Source organism: Onychostoma macrolepis, chromosome 19 (genome assembly GCF_012432095.1).
Source record: "Onychostoma macrolepis isolate SWU-2019 chromosome 19, ASM1243209v1, whole genome shotgun sequence".
NCBI classification, from domain to species: domain Eukaryota; kingdom Metazoa; phylum Chordata; class Actinopteri; order Cypriniformes; family Cyprinidae; genus Onychostoma; species Onychostoma macrolepis.
Window position 1 is genome coordinate 2,769,424 of NC_081173.1, and position 14,716 is coordinate 2,784,139.

Consider the following 14,716-nt stretch of genomic DNA (forward strand, 5'->3'; position numbering starts at 1 on the left):
CAGCATAGTTTAAACACTAGTCACCAGCTGCCAATCAAATCCCTACTACAGATTGAACTATTATTGAACTAATTATCAAAAGCATTCAGCTCTTGTTGTGACTGAGAGCAAACTGAGTCCATCGCAACATCACAGAGTTTGAGGTCAGTTTGTGTGGCTACAAATAAATAACTGGTTTAAAAAAAAGTTCACAATTGTTATTTACAATAAAGTGAGATCTCCTCATGGAATAAGCTTCGACAAACCTGACACCTCATTAGTGTCTCGCATGACGTTTACATAAGGAAAGAGATAAAAGATCATCATAAAAACATGTGCTATCGTCTTGGCTCTAGTGTTCAAGTACCGGTTGGGAATATGGTGGATTTCTTCTGGACTTTGCCTAGAATTTCCCAAAACGTTAAATGAGAGCGAGCCTTACAATTACACGGCATTAAATAATCTAAGAAAGCCACTGTGTCTTTCTCATAGTAACTAACTAATGTCAAAATATTTCCACTGATGATATAGAGAGGCTGAGGTAAGATATGCGCAAACACAGCATTTTAACATTCACTTGGCCTGTGTAAACCACAATCAGAAGAAGTCTCCAACAACATCAGCAAGACAAATAAAAATAAAAAGTCGGTATGATTTCTCCAGTGTACGGGTGAATAACAGCTCTGCAAGAGAGAGATGCATTTCACCAGTATCACCAACATCCAGGCTTATTGCAATATGTAAACATGATGCTTTTTGATTGTTTCAGTACAAATCTAAGACACTCTGCTAGCTAAGGCAGAAAATAAAAGTCTTTCTCTCACACACTTGCTTCACACAGGGCAGATCTCACAAAACCTGTCGAGCACAGTTATGTACTATGATATTTTACCCTAAGATTAAAAGAATAAGAATGAATATATATATATATATATATATATATATATATATATATATTTGTTTTTTTTTATTAGTGCTGTCAAATATTAATCGAGATTAATCGCATTCAAAGTATTTTTGTTTACATATTACATGTATGTGTACAGTGTATATTTATTATTTATATATAAATACACACACATTCAAGTATATATATTTCAGAAAAATGTTATTTTTATATATTAAATATATTTATTTATAATATAAATTATATGAATATAAATATAGACATGTAAATACATGCAAATATTTTCAAAATATGTACTGTATGTGTGTGTATAATATACACAGAACACACACATCGTATGACAGCACTAAAATTATATATATATGTATGCAGTATACATATATATATATATATATATATATAGGATTATCTTCCGAGCTATATTTATATATATATGCACACGTTGTGATAAGTGTTAAAAGACACTGAGGAAATGTGCTTAATTGTCATGAAAAAAGTTAAAAGCTTAATAGTCCTAAAACAGGCTTTAATTTAAGTGAAATATAATATCTGAATTTTTGACTTGGACATGTTTTTGTGAGGTCTGCCCTCTATTTCGTGATTATCCATCTGAAAAACCATTTGTGTGAATTCGCAGATCGCAAAGCTGAGGTTCAGACATTTGACTGATGGATATGATGGTGATCATATTTTTCTAAATATAACATTCAATATTAGTTTAATCTGGTTTTAATGTCCTGACTAAAGCACAAAAGTGAGCACATTCATTTCTGCTGTTTGAAAAAGAAAAACCTGAGTTAGTTCCAAAAGCAGCTTTCCATTGAAACTTTTTGATTGGTGCTTGTGTTTCCCTGACAACCTTTCCCCGACTAATCAGAGCTGTCGGGAGGGAAGGGGGTGTGGCTCAAGTCCTCTTCTTCTCCTGTGGTGGAGGCTGTTGATTTTCCCTGAGATCCCGGTGACAACTGCTGTGCTTTGATTGGACAGTTGGCCACCATGTGGGTGATGCTTTGGCAAAAATGGCACTTTTTTGGCTGAGGGGGCAGCTGGCATTCTTTGGCGTGATGATTCGGCCCTCCACAGTTGAAGCATCTGTAAATGGTGCAAGAAAACATGTGTGATTTGCAGGAAAGACCACTAGAGGGCGCACAAACCTTTAAACAGTAAGAGTCACTGAGATCAGATTATAAAATGTAATTGTTATTGTCATTATTTAAATAATGATTTAAAGGAGAATGGCAGCTTTATCTCCAGCACTATAGGATCAAACACACACTAATATGTTTTATTCACTCTTATGATGCTTAGAATTTACTAAAAAAAAAAAAAAAAAAGGTGAGTGAACAGTGATGAATGTGACTGAGCTCTAAAAATGATGTAAATAAATAAAATGAATGAGTTTAGTACAAGTTATTCACAAATTATGTACAAGTCGCCAAAAAAAACAAAAACAAATGAATTCCAGTTTAGTGTGATAACAATTTGTGCAATTCAGTATTGTATTTAAATCTACATTATATACTCGAATATACATACATTTGTATTTAGTGGCGTTATGAAATATAAGAACACAAAGTAGTTATTAACACAAAGTAGTTCACATTATGCTATTTTCCAAGCATGTGGAAATAATAATAATAATAATAATAATAATACATGCATCCTCCTCCTCAATAATAATAATAATAATAATGAGGAGGAGGATGCATGTATTATTATTATTATATTTAAATTGACACTGAAGTACCGTATTAAAATCTACTTTATATACTCAAATATACATTATATATAGTGGAGTTATGAAATAAGAATGTAATATAAATTTGAGTTTAGTATAACATTCACAACTTATTCACACTTTAATGTATTTAAGTAAATTGTGAATAAGTTGTGAATTTTATACTAATACAAACAAAGTAGTTCACATTATTTATGCTATTTTCCAAGCTGTATATGGAACCAATAATAATAATAATGTAATATTATCATTATTATTAGTGACACTATCACTTATAAATATATAAGTGAAAAATATTTATAATATTGTATTAAACTCCACTTCATATACTTGTGCACCAAGAGGAGTTTAGTACAATACTTAAAAATATAATAAATGTTACCATTTTTAGTTAGCGATTCATTTAAATGAAAGCTTCCTGTGCATTTAAGCCCCTCGGCTCTCTGTATTGTGGGGGGAGTTATTGATCGGCCAGAGGAAGGAGGTGTGGCATCTCTGTGGCTCTTTGTTTCAATATGCAGCCTGACCTTTGCACTTTGATCCCTGCTCTCTCCTGCCCACCCCCACCCCGCTCACATACATCACACCTCAGGGTTGCCATGGCAGCGTTCACCTCTGACCTTTCTCAGGCACCTACATCTGTTATTAATTAAATGGACAGGATCTGATCCTCCATCACAGATCCATGAGATGGAATATCAATGATAAACAGCAGGAGAAAGCACATGTTCTTTTATTTGTTGCAAGCACATGTCTCTCACAGAGCTGTTATTACTGCGAACATGCATCAAAAACCCATCGCGGTCATTCATGCACAGTTGTGAAAGCTGCGCTGGCTTGCGTGATTCGATGCAGCTGAGGAGGATTGTGGGAGGACGGTGTTATCGATAACCTGCGGCTGTGCTGTGGGGGGCGGGTGACTCTGAGCTTTGAGATTTTAAACAACCTATTGATCCAGCAGGTCAAGTCACCAGCGCACGGGGTGGGGGAAGGAAGCGCTCCTCGTTTGGTCACAACCTGAGATATTGTGTCAAACAATCCAGAAGCAACTTCTCAAACATTTAGAGAGAACTCCAACATTGAAAATGCGAGGGTAATTTAGTTCAGCATCGAAACCAACCCCAATAAAGCATGCAGGATTTTAGGAAAACCTCAAGAAAAGCAAAACTCTCATGAAAACAGTCGGTTACACTTTATTTTGATAGTCCACTTTAGACATTCTACTAATTATAAGTAACTACATGTCAACTAATTCTCATTCATTTGCAAATACGTATGTACTAACTCTCAGTAGGGTATGTTTAGGGTTAGTAGAGTAATACTTGCAAAGTCTCTCACAGTCAGTATGTTGTGTGTTGTGGACCCATCAAAATAAAGTGTTAGAAGATATTAAGCAGACAGTCTACTAATACTCTAATGACTGCTAGTTGACATGTAGCTGCATAGTTATTAACTGTTAATGTCTAAAGTGGACTATCGAAATAAAGTGTTACCAAACAGTCTATAATCTTCAAGAAATGAATTCAGAAAACAAACAAAAAAACATTTTGAAGTGAGGGAAATGTCCTTAACTCGCATTAAAATAATGGTTTATTTTACATGTAGAAGAGTGGGCAAACTTTGAGACGTATCATGTCATACAATTGCGTCTTTAATGGCTCGCTCTGTCGCATAGTTCTATGAACCCTCCACATTTCAATTCATTTACCTCCCTACCACACAGCGTGTTGATCTGCCAGCTGTGGATCTTTATGCAGAGAACTCTGCTCATATTTTTGCATTTAAAAGTTAAAGGCCGAACGTGCACATCTGCCACGTTTGTCGTTTTTTAATGCTTTTTATTTGTGTTTGTAGTTCTGAACTGAATCCTTCGTCAAAGCGCAATGGATTGTGGGCAATATTAGCCATTAAAGTGTGCACGGATCCAAACTTCAAAAATCTACCTGAAATAGTAGACCATCTGGAGACTTTTGGCATAATCTTTTCAACATACTATGCTTTGGGACGCACTTATTCTAATCTCATAATACTATTTAGGATGGACACTGGGATGCAGGCCACGTTAATCAGATGATGAAGCAATCATCAATAAAGTAAGAGCACAGAATGTTGTAGTTCTGAACAGCACTCACCGATCTCCTTTTGAACGGCGTTTTTGGACACCCTTGGGTTTCTTCTCGCTGCCAACGCATGGCACCCCGCCTGGCCCCGTCACCCGTAAGGACTCCAGACCCTTAGAGGACCTTTTGAAGGTGAAATCCACAGCTTCTCCTTCCTTCAGACTGCGGAAGCCCTCCATATGAAGCTTGCTCTGCAGAGATCAGGTAGAAACACTGCTTTAGACGCCTTGGTCACACTTATACTGTCATCTATGTATAATTTAGTGCTGTCAAACGATCAAGTTTTTGTTTACATAATATATGTGTGTGTCCTGTGTATATTTATTATGTATATATAAATACACACACATGCATGTATACATTTAAGAAAAATGTTATGTTTATATATTAAATATATTTATTTGAATAGAAATATATACATGTAAATACATGTAAATATTTTCAAAATATATGCTGTATGTGCCTTTATATATGCATAATAAATGTACACAGTACACACACATATATTATGTAAACAAAAACTTTTATTTTGGATGCGATTAATCGTTTGACAGCACTAACATAAACAAACACTTGCAGGAATATAAATGTTTTCATGACTACCAGCCATTTCTCTTGGCATTAGAAATGTGTAGGTTTTAATATAAAATTATAGTCATGCAAATATGCAGTTGGTGTAGATCTTTTTGCCGATAGATAGATAGATAGATAGATAGATAGATAGATAGATAGATAGATAGATAGATAGATAGATAGAACTACAAATATATACAACTATACATCTACTTATGCTTCCACAACATGTAAAACAGTACTTGAATTTTTGTGGTCACATGTTGAATTTGAGTGGCATCTCAAAATAAAATAAACAAATAATAATAATTTCATTAAAAAATAAAAATTAAAAAATTAAAAAGCCTTGAAATTTTTTGTCAGCATAGTCAAATAATCCAAAAACAAACAAACAAAAAAATGCAATGTGCTCTGTTGTATACTGCATATTTTAGCCAAATCCCCACTTTGTGCATGCCTTCTCCACAAAAATGCATTTAATTAAGAGCAATCTCTATGCGATCTGCAAAAAATGGCATCTTCCCTGCCCCCAGTTCTGTTGCTACATCGCCTTCACAACCGCCTCTTCACTTAACACTCAGATCAAAATGGCTCTCTCATCTGGGCTCTCTACCAATTAACTCTGGAGATTTGCATCCATCAATGGCTGCATCTGAAACTAAAGGCTCAAACTAGCAGCCTACAGACAAAACATTACAAGATATCATAAGCAGTGAAGGATACATCTATGCTGCTTTCAAAATCCAAACAGACAATGGCATCTTAGACATGACGTTACGCAACAATATATTCAGACGGACCTATATGCTCTAACAGCCCACCATCACATTCAGGATGCATGACTTTTTCTACATCCAGATCACAAAAGACCAGTTTAGCATCTAATACATATGCAGGGAGCCCCAAAAGTTATTTTGCCTACGTCACAATAAGAGATCAATCTGATTGCATTTGTACTTGCACTGTTTCTCAAAAAAACAAAACACACACAAAAAAAAAAAAAAAACACATGAATGGGATGGGGAGATGAGCTTCCCCAAAATAATGCCATCTGGTTAAACCTCACCCGGGCCATCAGTGCTGAGGGTCTGCAGTGGGAAAAGGTGGGGGATGCTCACATTCCTGAGATACTTGCTCTATAGGCGCATGGAAATGGGGCTTGAGAAAGGATCTACCTTTAAAAACAACCTTCTGCTTGTACTCCAAACAAACAACTACTTGGAGACCAAAAATTGGGCTTGTTGGTATATTTGTAAGATCATGCATCAAGCTGCAATCTGCTTTGGTGGTGTTGGTCTGCTACCTTAAAATCAACCCTTGTAATAAGATTGCTTATCTTCTCACCAAGACATTCCTTGGGCGAATGTTTTTAGTCTTTTACACATTAAACTCTTAATGGTCTGTAATAAATTCCACACATTCTCTCGGAGAGCAAAACACTGGAATGCTTTTCTTGTTTAATGAAGTGATGGAGATTGTACCATCTTTTACTCAGTCGTTCAAAACCTGAATGCATTTCTTTCTTCTGCATAAAACAAAATATATTTTCAAGAACACTGTGGTCCAAACAATACTGAACGCCAATGATTTTTACTGAATGGACAAAAAATAAAAAAATACACTTGTGTGCCACCGACGAAAACAAGTCATACCAGATAAAACACATTTTATAGTATTATAGCTAACTGCTTCATTAAAATAACTGCAGCTCAGGCTCATTGCAAATATGTGACCCTGGACCACAAAAGCAGTCACAAGTCGCCGGGGTATATTTGTAGCAATAGCCAAAAATACATTGTATGGGTCAAAATAATCCATTTTTCTTTTATGCCAAAAATCATTAGGATATTAAGTAAAGATCATGTTCCATGAAGATATTTTGTAAATTTCCTACCGTAAATATATCAAAACTTAATTTTTGATTAGTAATATGCATTGCTAAGGACTTCATTTGGACAACTTTAAAGGCGATTTTCTCAATATTTAGATTTTTTTTGCACCCAAAAATTGACCCTTATGACTGGTTTCGTGGTCCGGGGTCACATATATGACTGTTGTGACATATTACATTACTTCTTGCATGTTTAGTGACACTTTCATAGTAAAACTCATTAAAAAAAAAAAAAGCACAATAAAACGCATTGGGGTTCATCTGAAGCAAATTGTGTTTGAAAACAATCACCTACGTTAAACTCCACCTTAAACCCAACTTAAGTGTTAACAAAAGCAAATGTGAGTTTAAAACTCATTTTCTAAAGCAAACATGCCAATTTAGCTAGTTTCTACAAGGCTTTGAGCTCTTTCATTGTGACTTGCGTTTCACAGGATTCGCACTAGAGCACACAGCATCCTTATCACACAACAAATGCTGAAGCAAGTTTACCATGTCAGGAAATGTATATGGAGACAATTAAGCCATGTAAACCTCAAAAATGTATTAGTTTACAAATCATGCACTATGGTAAGTGTTTAGAAAATGTATGAAAATAAGTCTTCACTAACCAATAATCTGCCCTGCAATCATAATGTGTGTTTTTGGTGTTCTAGTGCCACCAGAATTAATCTGAAGTGAATTACACTGGTAGATCTTTGGAGTTTTTAAAAAATATAATCGGAGGCACAAGAGGCTGATCTTTTCAAAGTAGCTTCCCCAACATTGCTAGCGACACCAGGTGAGAAGTCCGCAGGGGGGTGGGTCGTTGGAAATCAGGCAAAAGCGCCTCCCAACCCCCGCCAAGGCTTCCTGAAACCATCCGCAGCTCCATCCTTCTCATTCTCTACCACTCGCCCTCCTCTTTTACTACAGAGGGTTTTTATGAATGAGTTCAGCTAACGACCCCCTCCCCCAAATACTCCCTCCCTTCCTCCCTGCCCCCCTTTCTCCAATCTCCTTGGTCTCCATTCCCAACATTCTCACTTAGCATGTCTTTCAAATATTTTCCCCCATTAATTATGAAATCTCTCTCCATCTGCCTCTCTTTTTTGTCATCTCCACACACAATCACCATTCATTCAGTAATTCCCTAATCTAAGGAAGGCAGGATTTCCTCCTGTGGGTTTGACAATGACAGCCATTGTCTTTTTAGGTCCCACAATTATCAATATATCCACAGAGACTCAGGTAGGCTTGAGCGCTAGTTATCAAAACCAAACTACTCAAGAACATCCAGACATCTGCCTCCTAACAAGCCAAGGTCGAATTCACTGTGCAGCATTACAAATGGGTTAACGTACATTTGAATGTTGAACAGATCTTAAAGGGATAGTTGACCCCAAAATGAAAATTCCTTCATTTACACATCAATAGCATTAAGGAGTTGTGCTGAATGCATGCATTGATTTCTAGCACTGGCAAACCAATTAACTTGATGTCTGGCCATTTTTAAATAAGCAATGAGTGATAACCTTGATGCGAGGTTTATATGAACATAAGCAGTTGAGGAAACTACACTGACGAGAAACAAACAAAAAAACACAAAGATTATACGATTTACTAGTCGCATTTGTGATCTACATAGCAAAATGATTTCTTTGCTTTCGAGTAATGCAATTCTCTACAATGTGCAGTCTACTAGATTAAATTATGTATGGTGAATGTGAACCAATCAAGTAATCGAAAATGATTTTTGATGCTGACCGAAACTTAACAGGGAGAGTAAAAATGTTGAAATTAAGTAATTTTTGGTGTTTTTGATAAAAGAAGGCAGAGACTATCCCTTATTTTTCAACGTGGACGTAAGCCGTTTTCTGTAAATGTGCATTACCCGCTGTAGGGAAATAACGAGAAGAATAGCAAAGTGCAGTAAACGGCAAAACTGTTTGCACAACAAACCAGTGAGGGTTCATAATTAAGATAATACATTAAAATAATATGATAAGACACACCAGTTAAAAATATCAAGCCACAAAACGATCATATATATTAATGCACACACACACATATATATATATATATATATATATATATATTTTTTTTTTTTTTTTTTTTTTAATAAAGTTATTTATATTTAAGCAGGTTAAAAATTGATGTTTATCATACCAATTTTTGGCACTGTGTCCCATGTGGCTTTGCTTCCTAAAAGGACGGCTCCACACCCCCAAAAAAGACCACACTCACTTTAGACCAGGTGATATTATATAGGCTATGTATTTTTTTTTTTATTATTATTAAAAAAAATGAAAGGGGCGGTGAGAGGTCCTAAAAGGTAGTTTGTTGCCTGAGGGCAGCACTATGCCATAGAGCAGGGGTGTCACACTCAATTCCTGGAGGGCTGGAGCCCTGCAGAGTTTAGTTCCAACCCTGCTCCAACACACATACAATGTAGTTTTCAAATAAGCATGAAGGACTTGATTAGCTGGATCAGGTGTGTTTAATTGGGGTTGAATCTAAACTCTGCAGGGCTCCGGCCCTCCAGGAATTGAGTTTGACACCCCTGCCATAGAGGGTTAAAGGGGTACTTCGAAATCCCTTTGAAAAATCTAAATTGTGTCAGCATTTACTCACCCTCAAGTTGTTCCAAACCTGTATAAATTCCTTTCTTCTGCTGAACACAAATTGAGATATTAAGAAAAATGTTGGTAACTAAACAGTTGTTGGTCCCAATTGACTTCTATTGTTTTCCGACACCATGAAAGTCAATGGGGACCGACAACTGTTTAGTTACCAACATTCATCAAAATATCTTAATTTGTGTTCAGCAGAAGAAACAATTAATGAAGGTTTGGAACAAATGATGACAATTTTCATTATTGTGTGAACTATCCCTTTAAGGAGCAGACTTAGCATTTAGCATGCTAATATGTGCTATTGCTCACTAACTGTTTGTTTGCTAACTAGTAATTCCTTATAATTCGGTGATATCTCAAATTTGTGACCCTCGACGACAAAACCAGTCATAAGTGTCAATTTTTCAAAATTGAGATTTATACTTCATCTGAAAGCTGAATAAATACACTTTTTTTTGCAATTTTATACACTGTCTATTGATGTATGGTTTGTTAGGATCTGACAATATTTGGCCGAGATACAACTATTTGAAAATCCGGAATCTGAGGGTGCAAAAATATCAAAATATTGAGAAAATGACCTTTAAAGTTGTCCAAATGAAGTTCTTAGCAATGCATATTACTAATCAAAAATGAAGTTTTGATACATTTACGGTAAGAAATTGACAAAATATCTTCATGGAACATGATCTTTACTTAATATCCTAATGATTTTTGGCATAAAAGAAAATAATAATTTTAATTATTATAATTCAATCGATAATTTTGACCCATACAATGTATTTTTGGCTATTGCTACAACATACCCCGCGACTTAAGACTGGTTTTGTGGTCCAGGGTCACATTTAATGAACTAAATCCTGTCAGATAACCATGCAAAATCACTTGGAGAGTACTTAAAAATAGCTTAACTTGATGTTGAAGTTGTGTGAACAACTTGTGTTTATTGATTCGTGTGAAACCAATGCACATGATTCTCTTTTTTTTTTTTTTTTGATGTGGGAAAAAAAAAGTGTCACTGAAGTAAATCAGCATTAGTTAATATATTACTTTCAGCAATTTTGTAAATGTTTAATTCATTTGTTCACCATTATTTTGTTCCAAAACCGTAAGACTTTCTGATATTTTTAGAAATGTCTTTTTCTCCATACATTGGAAGTCAATTGGCAACAAAGAAAGTCATACAGGTTTGGGACGACTAACCCTTTACCACACACAGTCATCAGTTGGATGTTGAGGAAGAAGACTAAACACGCCATGCTCTGCTGATGTTCCCATCTCGGTTTTACGCCCTAATGTGCAGTCAATGAGACTTAAAGTCAAAGCGTGCTAAGCCCTAACACCCTCCGCTCATCCTCCCAGACAGACACTCCGGAGGAAACCAAAGACCTCTTACTTAGAGAGAGACAGAGAGATCACTTGACACCGTGTGTAGGGCTGCCTGCCCGTAAGATGCTCTAATCTCTGGGTAATTTTACACAATGACCTCAAGCCATGAGGCAGCAGCTCATTTGGCTCAGGGTGATAGGCGATCCACTGTTTGTCGACTTGCTGGTTGTTCTGCGGCAATAGCTTGTTGAATTATTGCTGATTGAGAAGGTTAGTGTTCACGACTGTAAACAGGATACTGCCCAATGCGATTTTTAAAATATAGCGCTTTGTATCAATCACTACAGAACAAAGTGACATCAAATGTAATATTCTGGCCTTTACTGTTCATTTATAAGACGGTATGGCATAGACATCGAAGTCAGAATTAAAGAGTAGACAGGGAACAAGGACATGCTGAGACCGGACTGTGTACAACCCACTGAGAGACCGTTCATACATGCATGACAGAAAATATCATCTTTTCTTTGGGACAGTTTGTTCTACAGCAGTGCGCCCAACTCCACAAAAAAAAAAAAAAAATTATTAATTAAAAAGCCATTTTTTTTAAAGGCCAATCATTGCAAGGAATGTGGAAAGACAGACCTGCATGTTAGTGTATAAAAATTAAAAATCAAATCCAAAGATACATCCAAACCAAGTGAATAAAGGTAAAGTGGGACCACAGTCAAAATATTACACTGTTGCATTTAAAATATTACAGTTGTTGTATTTAATATGTTATTAATTTTCCCTATAGCTGTTTAAAAATAATGGCTAATTAAAAAGTTAATTTGGCATTATAATTTAAAATATCAGCAATTAAAATAATATACTATATATTACCATACTATATCTCGAAATTCTCAGTACCTGTATTCACCCTATTTGAGACTGAAGGGAGGGGGAGGGGGAGGGGACTTCAAAATTAAAAACCCATGAATTAACACTCCATACAATGTTCAGAACATAGAGAAGTATTAGTTCAGAAGTATTAAATAAAAATGAAAAATTTCTGGCCTCTTCAAATAAATCTAGTCAAAAACATTCTACCATGAACACCAACAGAAATGTGGAATTTTCCAAAGAACCAAACAAATATTGACATCATTCAAAAATAAAATCCACAGGACAATATATTATGTGATAAAAAAAAAATAAATAAAATAAAGGTCCCTCTTAGCTTTAGAAATAAACAAGCTTTTAAAACTCTAAAATAAATTGCCATAGACCTTTAAGAAAGAAAGAAATACCGTTCTCAATAGGCCCACAGAACCCAAGAACCAACACATGACCAAAACAAATCACCATACAGCCCAGAACCTTGAATAAAGCCTAAAAAGGGTGACTGATGGGAAAAAAAATAAATAAATAAAAGAGGTATCTTTGCTAAACGACTGAAAACCCTTTATTTTTAAGAATGCAGGTTTTGATAGCCTCACAATTAGGCGTACCACAAAATAATAGCTTCATAAATGGTAGGAGATAGGCTAATTATAAATGTGGCCTGCTGATACTGTAAATATTTAATTTAGCATAGTAACCCGTCGTCTGAGCCATGAGAAAATAAAGCAATGAGATGATAGAGACGGCCTTACACGTCCGGTCCGGTCCGTTAAAAACGACGGCAAGCTCTCTCTCTCTCACCTGATGAACGAACACATCCACGGGCGAGTCCAGACAGATGCCCTCCCGATGGGTCATGGACAGAAAGCCGAAGCCCATCCGCACATTAAACCATTTACAGACCCCACTTCCACGAAACGAGCTCGAGTCTTCCTCAGAGCTCGCGGCTTCCTCCTCCTCTGTCTTTGCACAGCCCCCTAGAAAAAAGCACACAAGAAAATCAGTCTCAATTAACTCTACAAACAAAAATATCACGCTATCGAAAGTGGACGGAAAAAAAAAAAATGTGTGGGCTCTTAAGCTGCTGTTTCTACATGCAGTGAATTCATCGCGCGTGGCTTGAAAATACAGGAGCTACGCGCAAAACACTAGCGAATGAAACGCGATACGGATTTCCCTACAAACATATACTTTGCTTTCGTTCAGCGCTTATTTTACACTGTCCAAATGTGTACTTTCATAATCTAAAATAAAATGTTTGTTTAGCCTATGTAAAAGCGCAAATAAATGCATATTCCGTCCAGAGGTTGTATATCAATTCTTCAACAGGTAACTTTTCAGTTCATTTATTTGCAGATTTTGTAGACAGCAACGAAAGGAAAAAACGCAATAATTAACCCTTTTCCCTCAGGAAATATCATTAATGTCTTAAATCACCAATATATCTGAGAAATGCAAATTCAAAAACAGAGAATATCGCAGTCAAACCATGAGAAACCATGCTATTTTCCCCCATGTGAATCTCTGGTGATCAATAGGCTATTTAGCTGTATCACGTTGAAAAAAAAAAAAAAAGACTATCAAACGATATCATTTTTTTAAAATCAATATATAATTTCGTTTCCTTAAAGTGCTATACTTTAGCATTAAATTGCACAAAATGTAAAAAAAAAATGAAAGTTGATTTATCAGTGCGCGTCCTTCTCAGTAATTAAGCACAAATGCGCACCCGCTCACCTGTGTAATATTGCTCATAAACTGAGCCCATTTCACCCATCTCGCCCATCAACCTCCGAATAAATCCCAAGTTTTGAAAAAGCTTCAGATTTCCCTCCACATCTCAAAACTCCATCCAAAACAAACAAATAAAAACTACTTTACCGACGCCAGAAGAAACGAACCAACAAAAGATTCTGGGTACATTTTAGCGGTAACGACGCGCAAATTCCAGGGCTTCTGGGAAGAGCCCTTTGTGAAGATCCCCAAATCTGAAAGACAATGCAGGAGATCCGTCCCACCCCCTCCTCTTTATCCCTCTCTCTCTCTTCACTGACCCCCCCACTGGAAGATCACCCACGACCTCACCTTCAGCCATGTCTCCAGGATGTCTTCAACCTCTTCTTGCTTCACACCACAAAGAAAGATCATTGATTGAGGCCCCAAACAGCATAAACCAGCGGTCAGTGTTTATTCCTGAGTGAATCATGGGACACGGGTCACTGTAGCATCTCCTCAGCTTTAGGTCAAGTCTAACTTTACTGAGCTGATGAATTGCACATTTCTGTGGCGATAGGGTCCAAATTCGCCAATGGGCCAATCGCAGTTGGAGAACATGAAAGCTTGGGGAATAGGAAATGCCCTCCCCTCTTAAACCCTCAGCATGCTGACACACGCACACACACACACACACACGCACACACTGTGTGTGTTTCTGTGAATTGTGGAGACTTTGCATAGACTTCTATTACGTTTATGACTGTTTTTTTACAGACCAAACGATATTTTCTATCCCCTAACCCTAAACCTACCCCTTACAGAAAAACTGTTTGTATTGTTACACTTTCAGATAAACATCCTTTACTGTTTTTATTTATTTATTTATTTTCCCTCGTCAAAAATTTCAGGTTTTACTATCCTTGTCGGGACAATGTAGCATAAACAAGTACACACACACACACA

General features: G+C 36.3%; 1 protein-coding gene across 1 annotated transcript; it reads right to left on the reverse strand.

Annotated features, from left to right (window-relative positions):
- Positions 1-1,382: 1,382 nt before the first annotated feature.
- Positions 1,383-14,185, reverse strand: lin28ab (lin-28 homolog Ab). Its single transcript, XM_058753579.1, has 4 exons — positions 14,123-14,185; positions 12,839-13,171; positions 4,757-4,935; positions 1,383-1,978 (listed from the first exon to the last, which is right to left on the reverse strand). Exons 1-4 carry the CDS (start codon positions 14,183-14,185, stop codon positions 1,756-1,758), a joined length of 798 nt encoding a protein of 265 aa, XP_058609562.1. The 3' UTR covers positions 1,383-1,755.
- Between the last annotated feature and the right edge of the window lie 531 nt (positions 14,186-14,716).